Genomic DNA, 16,462 nt, shown 5'->3' with positions numbered 1-16,462 from the left:
CAGCAGCTAAAGGGAAGAGGCACGGACAACTTTGGTGTCATGGAAGAGCACTGAAGTTCAAATACGCCTTCCCCCGGCCTTTCACCCCGGAACAGGGACGTTGCGCACATCCAGAAGCCCAGCTGACCAAGTGAAGGAGCTACGGAGAGCTAGCTGGAAGACAGAGATCTGCTCCCAGTGCCTGGGGTGATTTATCCTTCTGTTCAATGGTCCCGGCAGCAGGAAAGCATTCCCAAGACTCTTCCTTTCCTACGGCCTGAATTCCTCGGCTCTATAGATGAGGCACGCGCCTTCGTCATGACCAGAGGAAATAGGATGCATCCACCTATCAGCCCAGCTCTCCTCACTGCCTGGACACGGGGGCTGACTCCCTTCACTTGGAATCCTGCTTCCGACGCATCCCTGGGGGCAGCCCTCTGGCATGAGGGACCCCATCCGAACGGGTCTGATCCCCCCGAGGAGTGAGCGTGAGGAATTCGGGATGGGAAACCCTGGGTACCGCGCGCGAATCGGTGACGTGCTGACCTTCAATCTGGGCCTCCTCCTCAGCTATAACCACATGCCTAGGGCAGGGGCTCTCTCTTCTCTCTTGCCCTGGGGCTCCGTTTTGGAGAATTTGGGTCTGTGTGTTGAGCCCATGACGGACGGACTGATGGATGAGCTTCTAGCAATCACTCGGTCCAGCCAGCCACGTTCACTGGGGCAGTAAAGGTGCAACGATTCACCCAAGCTAAGCAAGGGTGGCCATCTGCTCATTCCCTCCTCCATTCCCCGTCCCTTTGATAGGGCTCTCCCCGTTTTGTAATGCTCTTGGCTTTGCTTCTCTTCCACCCAGCGTCACCCAGCAGCACGCACTCTTATCGACCGGCTCTTTGCCGCGTAGCAAAGCAAAGCCACGAAGGAGGTGGTTCAAGTGTCCCGAGCAAACTCTCAAGATGCGGTGGTGCCGTTTCCAGCAGGACACGGGGCACGTGCTCTCGGAGAGCTCGACCCCTCCGTGGCAGCCTGCAGCGTCTCACGAATAAGTCTGCTAAGATGCCAGCAGGTCCTGGAACCGTGCAGACGAGACCCAAGCTTAAAAAAACAAAAGCCGCAACGCTCTGCAGGGTCTGAACTTCTCCTCTGGGTTTGTCAAAACAAAATGTGGGAATGGGTCTCCATGGAATAAACGCCTCTGAGACGGCACGGTGTAAGAGAGGCAGGCCAAAGCACAGGTGATGTGTATTGCCATTGTCTCCTCCTCTTCTCAGAGCTCCTGGAGATCAGGTGCAATTTTTCCGTATCTACCTGAACCCCAACAAACCTGCTACTTTCTCCCCCAAGGCCGACAGCCAAAAGACTCACAGGTCTGTACTTGGGCACGACGTACGATTCTTGGAGACAGCACATCTACCAAAGGCACCTGGGGTCTTCATCCACACGTCTGCCTGAGGCTGGGTGGGAAATGCCCACCCCGCATCCCAACCAGAGCCAGGACGCCGTGGAGCAGGCTGGAGGAACGGGCCCAGCACTGGATCTCTTCCCTGTTGTTGCCCCTTTGCAACAGCGACAAGTCACATCTTTTTGTTTGCCCTGGCGCAACGGCGGAGGGAGGTGAGGACATTGTCTCCCATCAGGTGCATTCGAGCCCCACTGCCTTTAAAGAAAACCTCTTTAAGAAGCCGTTGAGTTTGGATTAATATTTGATGAGCAACCGCGTGCTGTCGGTTCGAAGATAAAACAGTGTTTACCAAACAAGAAGGTCTTTTCTGCAGACCGGAGCCCACTGAGCGAACAAACAAACAAACAACGTTCTCGCCGCAAGCCAAGCCACGCGGCGGGGACGGCGGGGCTGAGGACAGAGGAACACCGCGGGCTGGCTCCGAGCTCCGGCACAGCCCCACCAGTCACCCTGTGCTCTGGGAAGATGATGTGGCTCGAGCCCTGACCCGCAGCTACGGTTCACCAAGCTGGTTGATGCAGGAAGGCTTTCACCAATATTTGGGCAGGCTTCAGCCCAACAAGGGCAGGTGGAGCTTGCTTGGACCGCGCATAATTCAATCCCCGCTTCTGATTTAGGATGGGGAAGAAGCAGTGTAGCACCACCTCCTGGGGGGCTGTTAAAGAAATGCCTCCCAGCTCCTCCGGGGATGCATCAGCTGCATCTTCTGCCACGGCCCACGCAATTACGGAGAGCTGCGTGCGTCCTTCACGGCCGCCTTGCAGCAGCTGGGGAGGGATAGCTCTCTCTTTCCCTCAACCTCTGTCCGTCCATCCGTCTGTCATAGAATCATAGAACCACAGGGTTGGCAGGGACCTCTGGAGATCATCTCCTCCAACCCCCGGCCAGAGCAGGGTCACCCAGAGCAGGTGGCACAGGAACGCCTCCAGGCGGGGTTGGAATGTCTCCAGAGACGGAGACTCCACCATCTCTCTGGGCAGCCTGTGCCAGGGCTCTGCCACCCTCAGGGTGAAGAAGTTCCTCCTCGTGTTTAGGTGGAACTTCCTACGCTCAAGTTTGTGCCCGTTATCCCTTGTCCTGTCCCCGGGCACCACCGAAAAGAGCCTGGCCCCATCCTCCTGACACCCACCCTTTAAGTATTTAGAACCCTTGATGAGATCCCCCCTCAGTTGTCTTTTTTCCAGACTGAAGAGACCCAAATCCCTCAGCCTTTCTTCACGAGAGAGGTGTTCCAGTCCCCTCAGCATCTTGGTAGCCCTTTGCTGTCCCCTCTCCAGCAGTTCCCTGTCCTTCTGGAACCGGGGAGCCCAGAACTGGACCCAGCGCTCCAGGTGCGGCCTCCCCAGGGCCGAGCAGAGCGGGAGGATGACCTCCCTCCACCTGCTGGCCACGCTCTTCTTGACGCCCCCCAGGATGCCATTGGCCTTTTTGGCCAGGAGGGCCCATTGCTGGCTCAGGGCCATCCTGTTGTCCCCCAGGACTCCCAAGGTCTGTCCCACCCCTCGTTTTGGAAGTGCAATGGTCCCTAGAAATGCAGCTGATGCCGGGGGGTGGCTCGGAACGTCCCACTTGCCCCGTGACTACAAAGACAACGCCATTTACCAAGGTCTCCGCTGGCCTTGGGGGTGCGAGCGCTGTATCCACGCGCGAGAGTGGGATGCGTGTTACCGCCCGGCCTGTGCCAACTCCCCATCGCTCGGCAAAAATCATCATCACCGGCGGAGCCCAAAAGGCTGAGGGACTCTGCCTCTTGCAATATTCAACCTTCCCATCTTCTTCTGCCACTTTAAAGATTCTCTTTCTTACCGCGCGTGATAAATAATAACAGCAAAAAACCACCCCACAGACACACAACAGACATCAAAAGCCCAGGGAAGATTGGCAAATAGAGAGATCTGAAGCGAGCAAAGAGGAGGCCTGGTTGTGAGTCGGTTCACGTAGCCCCGACTTCTGTTGCTTTCCATTAATTTTACCCGCCATCACAGGTGGCAGAACAACGGCGACAGCTAATTACTCTCTCTCGCTTTCCCTTTCTCGCCTGTTCGCTTGCAGCAAAAGAAAAGTCAGTAAATTCCCCAATTCCCCCCCGCCACCACCACCTCCCCGTCCCAGCTTTGTCCACCGAGAGGCGGAGGCGGGTGGGAAGGGGGTTATTAGGGGAAGACGAGGCGGTGCGGTTTGCCCGCGCGTACGCTGGCTGCCCTGGTGGAGCCGTTTGCTGCCGCCGCTCCTCCAGCCCGGCACCGCGGCTCTACGCCATGCTCTTGCCTGCAAACGAACCGGCAGAGGCAGGCAGCGGCTCCAGGCAAGGGGAGAGGAAGGGGCAGCTTTCCCCCTCCCCACCGCTGGGCCACCAGGGAGCCTCTTTGGGCTTCCAGCCCCGCGTCCACGGTGGGGACACATCCGTGGAGGTGCTGCCAAGCAGCCCGGGTGCCCTTGAGCCTTTTACCGAGCAGAAGACGCTGCAGTGGCAGCAGCAAGGAGCTGTGGAGCGGCGTTTCGGAGGGCTGAGCTGCTCTTTCGCTGCAGAGGGAACACGATCCCAGGTGGAGGTGGCATAAACCCAAGGCCAGGTGGGGTGTAAGAGCCTACAGAGGCCGTAGGATGTGTCCGTGCAAAGATGGCTCGATGCGGCGAGGGGGAAAACACGCAAACGAGCGAAAACGCCGCCGCCGGGGTTAATTCATCCCTACGCCAAAACCACCCGGCTCACGCCTCACTGCGACACCTCGCCAGCCCTCTGCCCGGCTCCCCCCCGCCTCCCTCGCCTTGCTTTTGGTGCCACCGGCCTCCAAAAGCGAGTGACAGCCCAGGTGACATCGCGGGCAAACAAAAGAAACCCCTGGGGAAGAAGATGCTCCTTGTCAAGGAATCGTTGCTGCCGGTGAGGAAGAAGGGGTGGGATTTCAGCCCCAGCTTCAGCTGCCGGGTGTCCTCAGCTAAGAAAAGGAGCAGAGGAACCGCGTCCCCAGCAAAGGACCCCCCTGCCCCAGCCCCACCTGCCCCCCAACATCGCGAGACGCCAGCGAATTTTAAGGCACGAGGGGTTCTGGCTTTTTCTCTTGTTAGAAAAATGCCACCGAGGCCAAACGTTTTGCGGAAACCCGTCAATTTTGACAAAACGTCATTAAATCCTCCCCCCCCGGCCCCCGCAGAAGAGAAGATGCGGCGCAGGCTGTAACTTTCCGCTCGGGCTCTGGGAGCAGATCGCTCCAAGGTCTCCTTTCTAACCAGGTTTTCCTCGCGTTAAAACCCACACGTGTGTGATGTATTATACAGGAGAGCAGGAAAAAAAACCTCTCAAGGAAAAAGCAGCCGCCTTGATTTCATCAAAACTACGTTCCCTCCCGGGGGGGGTTGGGCGGGGGCAGAAGGAGATTTTCATCTCCGGGGAAATTTGGTTGAAATTTTCCTTCTTACCACCCTAACGAAAAGCCTTAAAAACCCCAGGATTGGTTTAGCGGCTTCTCGCTGACGAGAAGCACGGCTCAGGGATGCTTCCCGGCCCAGCGCCTTTTGGGTGAGACGCTCGACCTCGCTTCTCCTTCCCAGCCGGAAAAAAACCCGGGGCCAAACCCCGCGCGGGACTTACCGCCCCTTGCCAGCTCCAGCAAGGTGACAGCTCGCTCCCGTTGTTCCAAGCAGGGACGGCCCCGCGGGGCTGGCCGTGGATTTAGGCCCCGAAAAGGGGCTTTATGTTGTTTAAGACATTTGTGTTCAGAGCTGTTGACCGACAAACGTTTTGGGAGGTATTTAAAAATAAACGGGGGCTGAAGACCAAGATCTGGTATCTCTATCTGAGGATGAGGGAAGCCATAGGAGATAAGAGCGGAGTGGTCCTCTTCCCGCGGACAAAAAAAATATCACGCTTTCTCTCTGCTTTTAAGGCAGAATAAGTTGTTTTGCACCGGTGACGGGGTCCCGAGTGGCCCCGGGGATGACACTGAGCCTTTTCACACCTCCAAGGACCTTACACGTCCCACCTCTTTACTCGCTTTCCCTCCTAGCCAACGTCTCCTAGTTTGGATGTCCCGCTCCAGAGGCCTCCAAGCTTCGGTGCCGAAACGTCCGTTGCCTTTAAATAGTTAAGTGAAGAGCTTTGGGATCTTTTGGAAGGGAAATGAATCCCCCCCTCAATCAATCAGGGCCCTTAAGGGGAAGGAAGCCCCTCCGCAGGGGGCTTTGCTCGTGCAGTGGTAGGGAAAAAGCCTCCTGTGATGTTAACACGTTAAGGGAACTTAAGAAATGAGAAACCCAAAGTGCTCGGATTTTTCATGCCTCTTTTTCCTCCCCCCCCTTCCCCCCCCCAAAAAAATCCCTTTTATGAGAAGGCATAACCTGAAAAAAAGCGCAATTGGTTTCACTAGCAAAGCCCATCATGAAACGAATCACGAAACGCTTTGCAGCAAAGCAGAAATCCCAGCGCTCGGGCAACAGGACGGGTGACAAGACGCGCAGCCTTGGGATGGGCAAGAAGGAAAGGTGGCGGCCACTACGGGGGACAGCAAAAACCCCGCGCTGACGAGACGGCACCCAAGATGGGAGAAGCGTGGTGGGTCCACCTGCTATTTGGTGGAGAAGAGCAATCCAGAATTGCTTTGCCCAGGAAGAACCACGTACCCAGAGGGTGGAAACACCCAAAAGGAAGGAGAAAACCCACGTGGGAGCCCTCAAGGCTGCTCCACGGGACAGGATCAGCCCGGGGTGGGCTCGGGGATGATGTGAAAGCGCCCGTAGCTGAGGATCACGCCAGGTGCCCCGTCTTCGGAGCAGAAATTTTGCCACCGTCTGGTTCCTCGGCCCAAGGCGGTTGTTTTGCCTTCGACCGTACCAGAATCAATCACGGTGTAAGACTCACGGGGGACGTTCGCCCCCGTCCTCCCCCAGATAGTCACGCGCTTCGTTTTCCTTCTAACTGTAAATATGAAAACAGGGCTATTTGTATCTTTGACATTAATTGACTTCTCAAATTAATAACTCTTCTGTGTAACTGGGAACGCAATTATTGCTTTGTTGTGCCGATAGCAGATATCCAGCCGGAAGGAATCGCTCCTACCAGCAAACTCGATGGTACTAATTAAGCTGTACGAGCCTAACAGGAGGCGGGTCATGCTAACCTGTCCCCGGAGGTGCCTCCTCTGCTATTATCAACTGACGCTCTTGCAAAAGCAGAACGGATTGCATGCCTGCGCGTGCACGCTCCTAACTTCCAGGCAGGAGCGATGAGCGGCTGATTGCAGCGGTGGGACGGGGGCGTACCTGGTTGCTGTGCAATGTCTCCGCGTTGGCTCAGAAACGGGCCCTCCTGGCAAAGAGCTGGAGCCAGGAGGCTGAGCACAACGCCGCCTTCTCCCAAAGGGTGACTGACGACCCACCGCGCTTTCCGTACCCCTGGTTTTCCTAGAATCATAGAATGGTTTTGGTAGGTTTAGGTTTAGGTCCTGTTGTGTGTGCAGCACCGCACCGAGAGCCACCACCGCGGCCTTGTGGAACACCTGCGATGAAAATCTGATTTCCTTGCAAATCATAGACTGGTTTGGGTTGGAAGTGACCTTAAAGCCCACTCAGTGCCACCCCCTGCGCTGGGCAGGGACACCTCCCACCAGCCCAGGTTGCTCCAAGCCCCGGCCAACCTGGCCTTGAACCCCTCCAGGGATGGGGCAGCCACAGCTTCTCTGGGCAACCTGGGCCAGGGGCTCACCACCCTCACAGCAAAGAATTTCTTCCTCAGATCTCACCTAAATCTCCCCTCTTCCAGTTTGAAGCCATCACCCCTCATCCTATCCCTCTACTCCCTGCTCCAGAGTCCCTCCCCAGCTTTCCTGGAGCCCCTTGAGGGACTGGAAGGGGCTGGAAGGTCTCCCCGGAGCCTTCCCTTCTCCAGGCTGAACCCCCCCAGCTCTCTCAGCCTGTCCCCACAGCAGAGGGGCTCCAGCCCTCCCAGCATCTCCGAGGCCTCCTCCGGCCCCGCTCCAACAGCTCCGTGTCCTTCTGCTGTTGGTGCCCCAGCGCTGGAGGCAGCGCTGCAGGGGGGTCTCCCCAGAGCGGAGCAGAGGGGCAGAATCCCCCCCCTCGCCCTGCTGCCCACGCTGCTGGGGATGAGCCCAGGCTGCGGTTGGCTTTCTGGGCTGTGAGCCCCCATTTTTGTCTGCTTAGACCGAGAAACCTTTGAGAGAAGGGGGAGGCGGGGGGGGGGGGTTCAAACGCTACCAGCCCCCGTACCCATACCCAAGAGCCCACGGCAGCGGCTCTGCTCGGTGCGGAGCCATCTGCTCACCTCCTGCAGCAAATGAGTCCGACTCGAATGCAACGCGGCGAGCCACGAGCCTCGCTGCTGCAGGGTACGGCCGCGGTTGCCGTCCTGCTCGTCCAGCCCCGTGGTATTTTGATGACTAGTGACCCAGGGCAGGTTGGGACCGCCTGGCTGGAGGGGGGGAGGGGCAGGCAGCCTTCAGCCCAGACCTACCGCAGCGCCAAGTGATGCAATTTCTCCTCCCGCAACAACCTCATCGGTGCCAAACCGAGCCACCCAACCGCCCTTGCCCCGCTCCGAGCTCACTGGAGCACTTAACGAAGATCCCAGGTGGTAAGGGCGACCCTGCCCACTCAATGTCGCACTCAAGCAGCGCCCGTCCCCTATGTCCCCCGATGTCCCCCCACATCGCCAGCCCAGGCACCTCTGCTCTGGCTCCTTCTGAGCTCTGCTTCACGCTGCTGGGGATAGAGGCGCGTATGGCGGTTGCTTAAGGGTTACAGAGAGACGGCAATGAAGCTGTATTGTTCAAAGCATAAAAGAGTATGCAAAAAAAAAAAAAAAAAAAGAAACGGAATTTTCCCATAATAGACTTTTCACTCGGCGCGCTTTGCTCGTTATGTCCCCAAACAGATGGCTCCGCCAGCTCGGTGCCAGGCCTCTTAATCCACTCCAAAGCGCCAATGAATCTCTGACCGAGGACTTGCTGCATGCAGCAAAACGCAGCAGACGGCCTAACGCGGAGGCAACTGGAGCCTCTCAACGTCTAACAGCACCATCAAGGCAAGAGCGGCGTCGGGGAGCCATCGGAGCGGGGATGCTGGGAAGAGGACGGCGCCGCAGCAGGTCTCTGCCGCTCTGCGGGCATCACGCGCTGTGCCTGGCTCCAGCCATCGCATCCCCCGGCCGGAGGACAGCAGAGACCATGGCGATGAGCTAGAACGACCACCAAGCAGCGACAGACACGGGAGCAAGCGGAACAGCCACCAGAAAAACGGCAGCCAGAGCGCTCTGGGGTCACCTGGAGGAAATAACTTTGCAGGGTGGCGAACGTAAGAAGCTCTCAGCGGAGGGACGGAGCGAGATGCGCGGTGCCAGCGAGCGGGGACACCGCCTTACCTGTACTGGGTAACGGCAGGGTTGGCCTTGGCGGAGCAGTGGAACTTGACGGTGTTATCCTCCAGGACCGGCTGCGGCTCCACGGACAAGTTCACCAGGGGTGGGTCTGCGAAGAGACAGCGACAAGCCCGTCAGCGACCCGAAGACGCGGCACGGCATCCCCTTGCCCGCCGCCCGCCAGGCTTCTGAGCCCGGAAAGCAAAACTCGGTCGCGAGAAAACATGGCAAAAGCCTCCGGATTCCTTGACGCTGTGACATAACGTTTAGGGCTTTGTAAGGCGGGCTGGTGTCGCGCACACGGCTCTTGTCTTGGAGGCCTTCAGTAAACCAGACAGGAACGGGAGCCACGCGCGCCACTGGATGTAGCATTTCGCGTCAAAACCGTTGACGCTGGCTCCGATTCCCGTGTAAGGAAATAAACTTGCCCGCTTTGAAAAAGCTCCCATTTAATACCGCGCCGTGTAACGATGATCTTTTGTCTATCTGCTAACTTGAAAGTGGCATTTCTGCTCTTTCATCAGCCTAATCATCTCCGCCAAGCACTTATTGGTGTCACAGGCCCTTCGGTTCTTCCCACCGGTGCTCGATTTCTCTTCTTCTTTTACATGATAAGCATCTAAACGCTTTAACAGCAAACAGAATTTAGGAGAGAAGCGATGAAAGCAAGCGAGAAGACAAAAGGCTGCGATGTTTAGATGGGGAATAAAAAATATCCAGAGCTGTTTCGCTTTTTCATGACGTCTGAGAGGGTGTGTTAGACCTCCAGCGTTAGGTTTTAAGGACGGGACCTCACTTGAGGGATAAAGCAGAAAGAAACGGCCTTGGGGAGAGGTTTTCTAGGTGCCTGAAGAACCAGTTGTCCCACTGGAGACTACACTGGGGCTGAGGAGAGGAGCTGAGGCAGCTCTCCTGCCCTTAAGGTAGGAATTTGATGCAGCGTATGCAAAAACGCACCCTAAAATAGGATGTGCTACGCGTTCGCCTCCACCTGCCGTCTCCCTCCTCTTCCCAAGTATCTCAGCAACATCCTTCCCAGCTGGAGCACGGGGGAAGGCTGCAGTGGAGGAGCACCCGAGCAGATGGGGCCGGGGGTCAGCCCTGCTGACCCAAGGGAGGCGAAGTTGGTTGGGACCCACCGCCCCAGGGGACCTCCCTTAGGTCGGTGTCGCAGGGCTGGAGGGGGCGTGAGGGACACGGTTTAATGGCTTAAGGACAGGGTTTAGTGCCTTGGGAACATGGTTTAGCGGCGGACTTGGCAGTGCTAGGTTTACCGGTTGGACTTGAGGATCTTAAAGGTCTTTTCCAACCTAAACAATTCCATGATTCTATGATGCTCGATTTACTGCTCGGGTGCCGTGAAGTCACGAAGCCATCCATGGCCCTAACGCAAGCTCAAGGAGGGCCATTGTGCTTAACAGCCATGAAAGCTTCCCCGCCAGCTTCTCCCTCCACCAGCTTCCTCCACACCACCCATATCAGGGTCCTGCTGGAGAGACCTGGCTCTCTGGAAACTGCTCCGCGCCTTCGCTCGAGGGTACGGGCTCTAACCGGGCGTACTGATGCCAGAGCAGCTTGGCTGCCGCCCCCCTTCGGGGTACCATTTGCAAAGGTTAATGGCCACGGGGCAAACCTCAAGCGTCTGAGGAGCTGCGGAGGAAAAAGCAACGTGGAGGAAGAAGGCACGGGAAAGGCTGGCACTGGCAGAGCTGCAGAGGAGGGATGAGGGTGGTGAGACACTGGCCCAGGTTGCCCAGAGAGGGGGTGGGGGCCCCATCCCCAGAGACATTCAAGGCCAGGCTGGATGAGGCTCTGAGCGACCTGGTCTAGTTGAAGATGTCCCTGCTCGCTGCAGGGGGTTGGGACTTGATGGCCTTTAACGGTCCCTTCCAACCCAACCCGGTCAATGATTCCGTGAACGGAAAGCAGAAAGTCTGTCCGTGTGCCGAGAGCAGGCCAGCACCCGAAGCAACCCCACGTTATTCCAGCCCGTGCCCGGGCAAGGCCACCGGCTTGGGGATGGATGGGGAATCTCCGAGGTGGCCTCGGCAGTGACCACGGCCGGGCGGCAGCCTGGGCGAGAGGAAAGCAGCGGGCTGGCGGCGTGCTGCAGTGCCTCCTCCTCCTCCTCCGCGTCCCCACCTCATTAGCCCCCATGATATTTACCCAGCCCGAACCCGGCTTTGTTGCCAGCAAAGCCACCTGCCTTCCGGAGGGGAAATTACGACGGGGAAATTATAGGTATTTTCAATTTACCCTAATCTCATTTTAAAAAATGTGCAATTCAAATGACAATAAAGATGGGCGCAGTCGGGAATATAAACGAGCTTCCCTCCCGTAAAGAGCCCAGAGATATATAGCGGGCTCCTAATTCATTTGCGGGCATCCTGACACTTCCCTATTGTTACACAACAACGGCTAATCACCTTCCTTTGTTAAGTATGAATCACACTTCTCTTTAGTAGCTTCCCCATTGTTGGATGGTTTAGTAGCTATGCCTACGATTTACAGAGGAGCCTCTTTGTATTAAAATGAGCCCCCCCTCCCCGGCTCCCTCCTGCACGCAAAATAAAAAAAAAAAAAAAACCTAAAAAAAAAGATTAAAAAGGATAAAAAAAAAAAAAAGCGCAAAGGCAATGACTTAAAGTCTTTGAACCTTGCCTTTCGCAAACGGGATTGGGCTTTCTGATGTCGCGAGGCGGCGGGTGGCGTGGGTTTGTGCGTGCGGGGGCGTTTGGGGGGATTCTAAAGCCACCAAAAAAAAAAAAGGAAAAAAAGAGAGAGACAAATTGTAACTCATCAGAACGCAATTCCACTTGGTTACAATTATAATTCCTGCCTGGCTTCTTGTAATTAATTTGAACGACGGGATCAGACAGAGCCAGCCTACAGGCGGCCGGGAGGAGAAGCCTGCGTGCGGAGGCTCGCGCGCCCAGGTCCCACGCATCCCCGGGAGCACGCTGGCGCCGGGGGACGGCATCGCTCCCCACCAGCCGCGCGGCCCGTCGGGCACCCGAGAGCAAACCCCTCGGCTCCTTTTGTTTTAAATTAACACCTGGGAAAGGATGGCTGGGGTCACGGGCCCAGCTCCACGGGCTGCAGGCACCTCCAGAGCCCCGGACGAGCCCTTCCAAACCTCTCCCCTGACTCCAAAAGCCAAACGAGGAGGAACGAGGAGCTGGAAGCAGACTAAGATGCCTCTTCAGCTCTGGGCTTTCACGCTCCCCAGCTGGAAGCACGAAAAGGGAATAAAATACTCCAGGGCTACAAGGATAAACGCAGCAGGGGACCCTCCAACGCGGCGACGTGCCCCTCGGTTTGCTCATCACCCCGGCTCACAGACCCCTCCGCCTTCTTTCTCCTCCTGCAAAATATATGCAGTCAAATCCCTTCTTGCCACGGGGGGCTAAAAAAAAAGAAAGGTGTAAAAAATGAGCAACTGCCTACGCGTGTGCAGGGGCTTGGAGCAAATGGCTTTGGATAAGCAATAACCCGGCTCCTCCCCATCCCGGCACGCTGGATGTGCATTTCCATAGAGCCACTGGGCTCTGGCAGTATAAATAGTTTATGGCATATCAAACTATTAAACATGATTTTAATCCCACTTGTGATGTTCGGTGCATAACTCACAGGAGGCTGACTTTGATGTGGCTGGTGGAACGGAAATCACATCGAACAGATGTTCCAGCTGGAGTCGCTTAGTGTTTCCATTACAGACCCTGCTCTCTGGGTGGGGGGTTTTTTCCAGTTCCTTTTTTCCCCTCCCCTCCCCTCCCCTCTTTTTTTTTTTTTTTTTTTTTTTGGAAGGGGAGGGTTTTATGACTCAGCTGTTTCATTGCTGCTAAGACGGGCAGGCAGTGCCTGCAGATTGATGGGAGCCAAACTTCAGCTGAAAGAGGATATTCTCTGCAGAACCCCCGCCCCGGCGTTGCTTTGCTGAGTGGGAGCATTTTTGATGCTCTTTTGAGTTGCAAAAGCAAACGAAAGCAGGAGGAGGGAGTCACCCGGCTGACGCTTCCTGGGAGGGATTATTTTCGGTTCTTCGGGATTATTATTCGATGATTTTGCAAGGCCATCTCTTTCGAGCCGTGCAGCTGGGCAACCTTCGCTACGATGGGAACAGCGGAGCCCGGGATGTGCGGGCTCCAGGGTGAAATACGGCAGGTTGCGCCGGGCTGGGGAAAGCTCACCAGCCAAAACCCGCCGCCCACCTCCTTACCCTTGCAGAAACCACTTCTTTTTTCCCTCCCCAAATTCCGCTTCTCTGTTCGGTGTTGGGAGAAGACCCATGGGAAGGCCCTTCTTTCATCACCGGGGTGGTGCAGAAGGGTACGTAGCCTTGCCCAGGACAGGTCCCCAGGGGAAACGAGTGGCCCAGATGATAATTTTTCCTTAAGAAAAGTACCTTTGGGTCTTCACAAAGTGAAAGCAGCCAGTTGCCTACCAGGTTGGGAAGTGAAACCTAACGGACCGGGCAGCAGCTAGAGCAGACTCTTGCGTCCGGGATGAAATCCACCCCACCGCAGGCTGGTTAATCCGTCTCGGTATTTTTCTATCCCTCCATCACCCATCCAGCGCCGGGAAATTGATATCCTCATTAGACCCCATTAGGAACAACATACTTTTAATAGCTGGATGGGATATTATTATTATTACTTTCACAGCACGGAGTATTTAATGGCTCGGAGTGGCAATCGGCGTTCTTTATTGGGTCTTTCTCTTTTCCAAGCAGATTCCATCGGGCTCAGGGATTCGGCTCACGTCTCCTGCCCCGCGCTGTACAGCGCAGTGTAATGATGTCTCCGGCTTCGCGTTGTTTGTGAGAAGGCGTGTGCGTCTCCAGCTATTGTAACTGTTTGCCGGCTGTGAAATAACCCATGCTATTATCTCGTTTTATCTGGCCGGTTCTGTCAGGACATGCTATCCAGCGACCCAAGGGCCTGTTAATCTTCCGGCAGCAAAAGCTGGAAGTCTTAAACGGTGAATTTTCTGCTGCGCTTGAGTTTGTTCAGCCAGTTTTAATTGGACTCTGGAAAGCAGCTGGCATGCTAATATTGAACACCCTGCATTTGCAAATTGTTGGTAAATACAGCTGCAGGAATTGTGTGTCTGCAAACGAAGCCCGGCTGGAGGGAGGTCAGGACGAGCCCCAGAGCAACAGCTATTGCGGAGGAGGAGGAGGAGGAGCAGGAGGGAAGAGATCTGCGAAACGCGAATTGCTGAGGAAGGACGATTTGGCTTCACGGATTTACAGTAAAGGGTAAACGCTACCGCTCTCGACACCTGTCCCCATCAGATGGTGACTGACACCAGCTGTGTTTCACGGGAGGGAGACTTCCCACCCATGAGGTGGCTAACAGGCTTTCTCAGCGGAGAACAATACAAAAAACTTACCGTCGAACAGCTTTTAAGACCGGAAACCCACCTTTTTTTACCAGAAACCTACCGGCCGTGTCCAGAGATGCTGCTTGCTCAGCCAAAACCAGTTGGGATCCATCCCTGCTCCGCAGACCCCAGCGGCCTGGATCAGGGCACGCATTTCCGTCCACGTGCAACACCCACCGGCCACCCAGAGCGCGGCAGCTGGTGCCGCTTTTGCTCAAACCCACGGACAGAAGACGCAAAAGCTGGGCTGCAGCCTGTCCCCGCGGGTGCTCGTGGCCATCGAAGCCCGGGGAGTTGAGGGGAGATGAGACCTCCTCGCTCTGACTCCGCTGTATCAACGCACCGGTAAATCCCAGTAAAGGAAAGCCACTAAACCCCAGCGTCCCGCCCCTGGCTGGAGTCAGACCCATGCGGGCAGCCCTGGGGACGCCATGGAGCGAGCGGGGAGGACGGGATGACGCAATACCCTGCGCTGGCTCGGCCGGCCGCGTACTCACGCTGGATATCGATGGTGACGGAGGTCTCCTTCCCGCTGGGAATGGCTTTGTTGGTGGCACGGCAGACGATGCTCTCCCCGTTCTCGATGTCGGAAGGGGCGACGAAAAGGGTGCTCATGATACTCTCCCTCTTGCCGTCACGGAGAAGCGTCTGTGGGGAGAGAAATGGAAATGAGGAAAGGCAGCTTCCTCCAGGAGAGGGGCCCCTTCCCCTGGCCGAGAGTCGCGCCAGGCTCTGCGCAGCCCTGGCTCCTACGAGTTTCCCAGCCAAGCAGCGCGCTCCGCAACAACGGTTCCTCTGGCTGGAATCTGCCGAGAAGCCCTGGGGGAACAGCACAGACAAATTTCACGGCGCTTCCCTGGGAATTGGGCACTTAACTCCCACCTGCTTCCCTCCGGCCCTGCTGCGCCTAGACCCGGGAATCACAGCTCAAGCGAGATGCACGTCACCCGCCGGCCCAGGGAAGAGGGAGCTGGGGACAGAAAGGGGAAGCGGCTTCTTGAACCTGCCGTCACCTTCTGCGTGAAGTGGGAAAACCTGCCCGGGTCACTTTGCACAGCAATGAGTGGTGACACCGGCCGGCAGCGGCATGGGACCGATCCTGGCCACGGGTCCCTGGTTGCCACGCAGTGGTCCAGCCCAGCCCACGGCAAATCCTCACCGCTCTGCCTCGCCTCATGCTGGCGATCGCTGTGATGGTCACCTGAGGATGCTGGAGATCCAAAAACCTCGAGCCTGGTACAGCAGTGGTTAACCAGCTCCGCCTGCTCGGCCGGGGCACCTTGTTCCTTCCCTGGATGTGCCTGACCTCGACTTCCGGCCGCGGTGCCCTGCCATGCCTTTATCGCTGAGCCCCGGCGAGCGTTATCAAACTCCTAATCCTCCTGCAAGCTCTTACAGACCGTGGTCACGTCGCCCCATAGCCCTGGCTTTGGTAAATTAAACCCGTCAAACCCTCGGAGGCTCTCATGATGTTGCATGGTTTTCAATCTTTTAGTCATTCTCTGGGCTTTCCTCTGACCTCTCTCCAGTTTATCAATGTCCTCTGGGGACCAGAAAAGCCAGAAACACCAGAAACGCCGCTTTTCCCAGCCGTTGATAACAGCGGTAAATGCCCACGCATGCACCCAACCCATAACTACGTATTTTGGACCTTGCCAGGCAGTTTTTCACTCTAAGTCTTTATCCTTCAGGTCTCCTCCTCACAAAGTAAGACAACTGCTTGATTGAATTAGGAACATATGGCAGCAAGACTAATGCTTTCGCCACCTGGCTTCATCGTGACACAGCGTTCACGCATACAGGCTTGTGTCTCTCCGGCACACCAGACGAGGAACCATGCTGAGACACTGTCACCACAATCACCCTGGAAACTGGGGAGAAGCAGGACCAAGACCCATTAGTATGTGATCATCAAGGCCTGAGTGCACCAACAAGTGCTTAATTTCTCTGACGAACCTCATCTGGGGACTCTACCCAAGAGCTCTTCACCCATAGGCCCAGGAGCTGTGTTTAAGTTCTGGCTCTGCTCTGGGTGTCATGACATGGATGGCTTTTTGTGGCTTGATTTCAGAGCTGCCTCATCACTATGGGCCTTTTGGAGGTTGCTGAGCTGTGGTTGACCTTGTTAAGACCATCAAACCTGCTCTGCTCCTCTTGTACCTCCCTTAAGTGATAAGGATGTTGCTCCTCTTGTACCTCCCTCGGTGGTGAGGACGTCGCTCCTCTTTTTGTACCTCCCTCGGTGGTGAGGACGTCGCTCCTCTTGT

At 56.3% G+C, this 16,462-nt stretch overlaps 1 protein-coding gene across 3 annotated transcripts in view; it reads right to left on the bottom strand.

The window, feature by feature from the left end:
- The window catches only part of KIRREL3 (kirre like nephrin family adhesion molecule 3), a 357,510-nt gene that overhangs the window by 44,603 nt on the left and 296,445 nt on the right, over nucleotides 1-16,462 (bottom strand). For all 3 annotated transcript variants that reach the window (XM_063355399.1, XM_063355400.1, XM_063355401.1), the window contains 2 exons: nucleotides 14,693-14,843; nucleotides 8,814-8,919 (listed from right to left, as the gene is read on the bottom strand). In XM_063355399.1, coding sequence (XP_063211469.1) covers nucleotides 8,814-8,919; nucleotides 14,693-14,843 — 257 coding nt within the window. The remainder of the gene's footprint in view (nucleotides 1-8,813; nucleotides 8,920-14,692; nucleotides 14,844-16,462) is intronic.

Source organism: Chroicocephalus ridibundus, chromosome 18 (assembly GCF_963924245.1).
Source record: "Chroicocephalus ridibundus chromosome 18, bChrRid1.1, whole genome shotgun sequence".
Lineage (NCBI taxonomy): Eukaryota > Metazoa > Chordata > Aves > Charadriiformes > Laridae > Chroicocephalus > Chroicocephalus ridibundus.
Note: the sequence above shows the minus strand (reverse complement) of the source record. Positions and strands in the feature narration are given on the sequence as shown.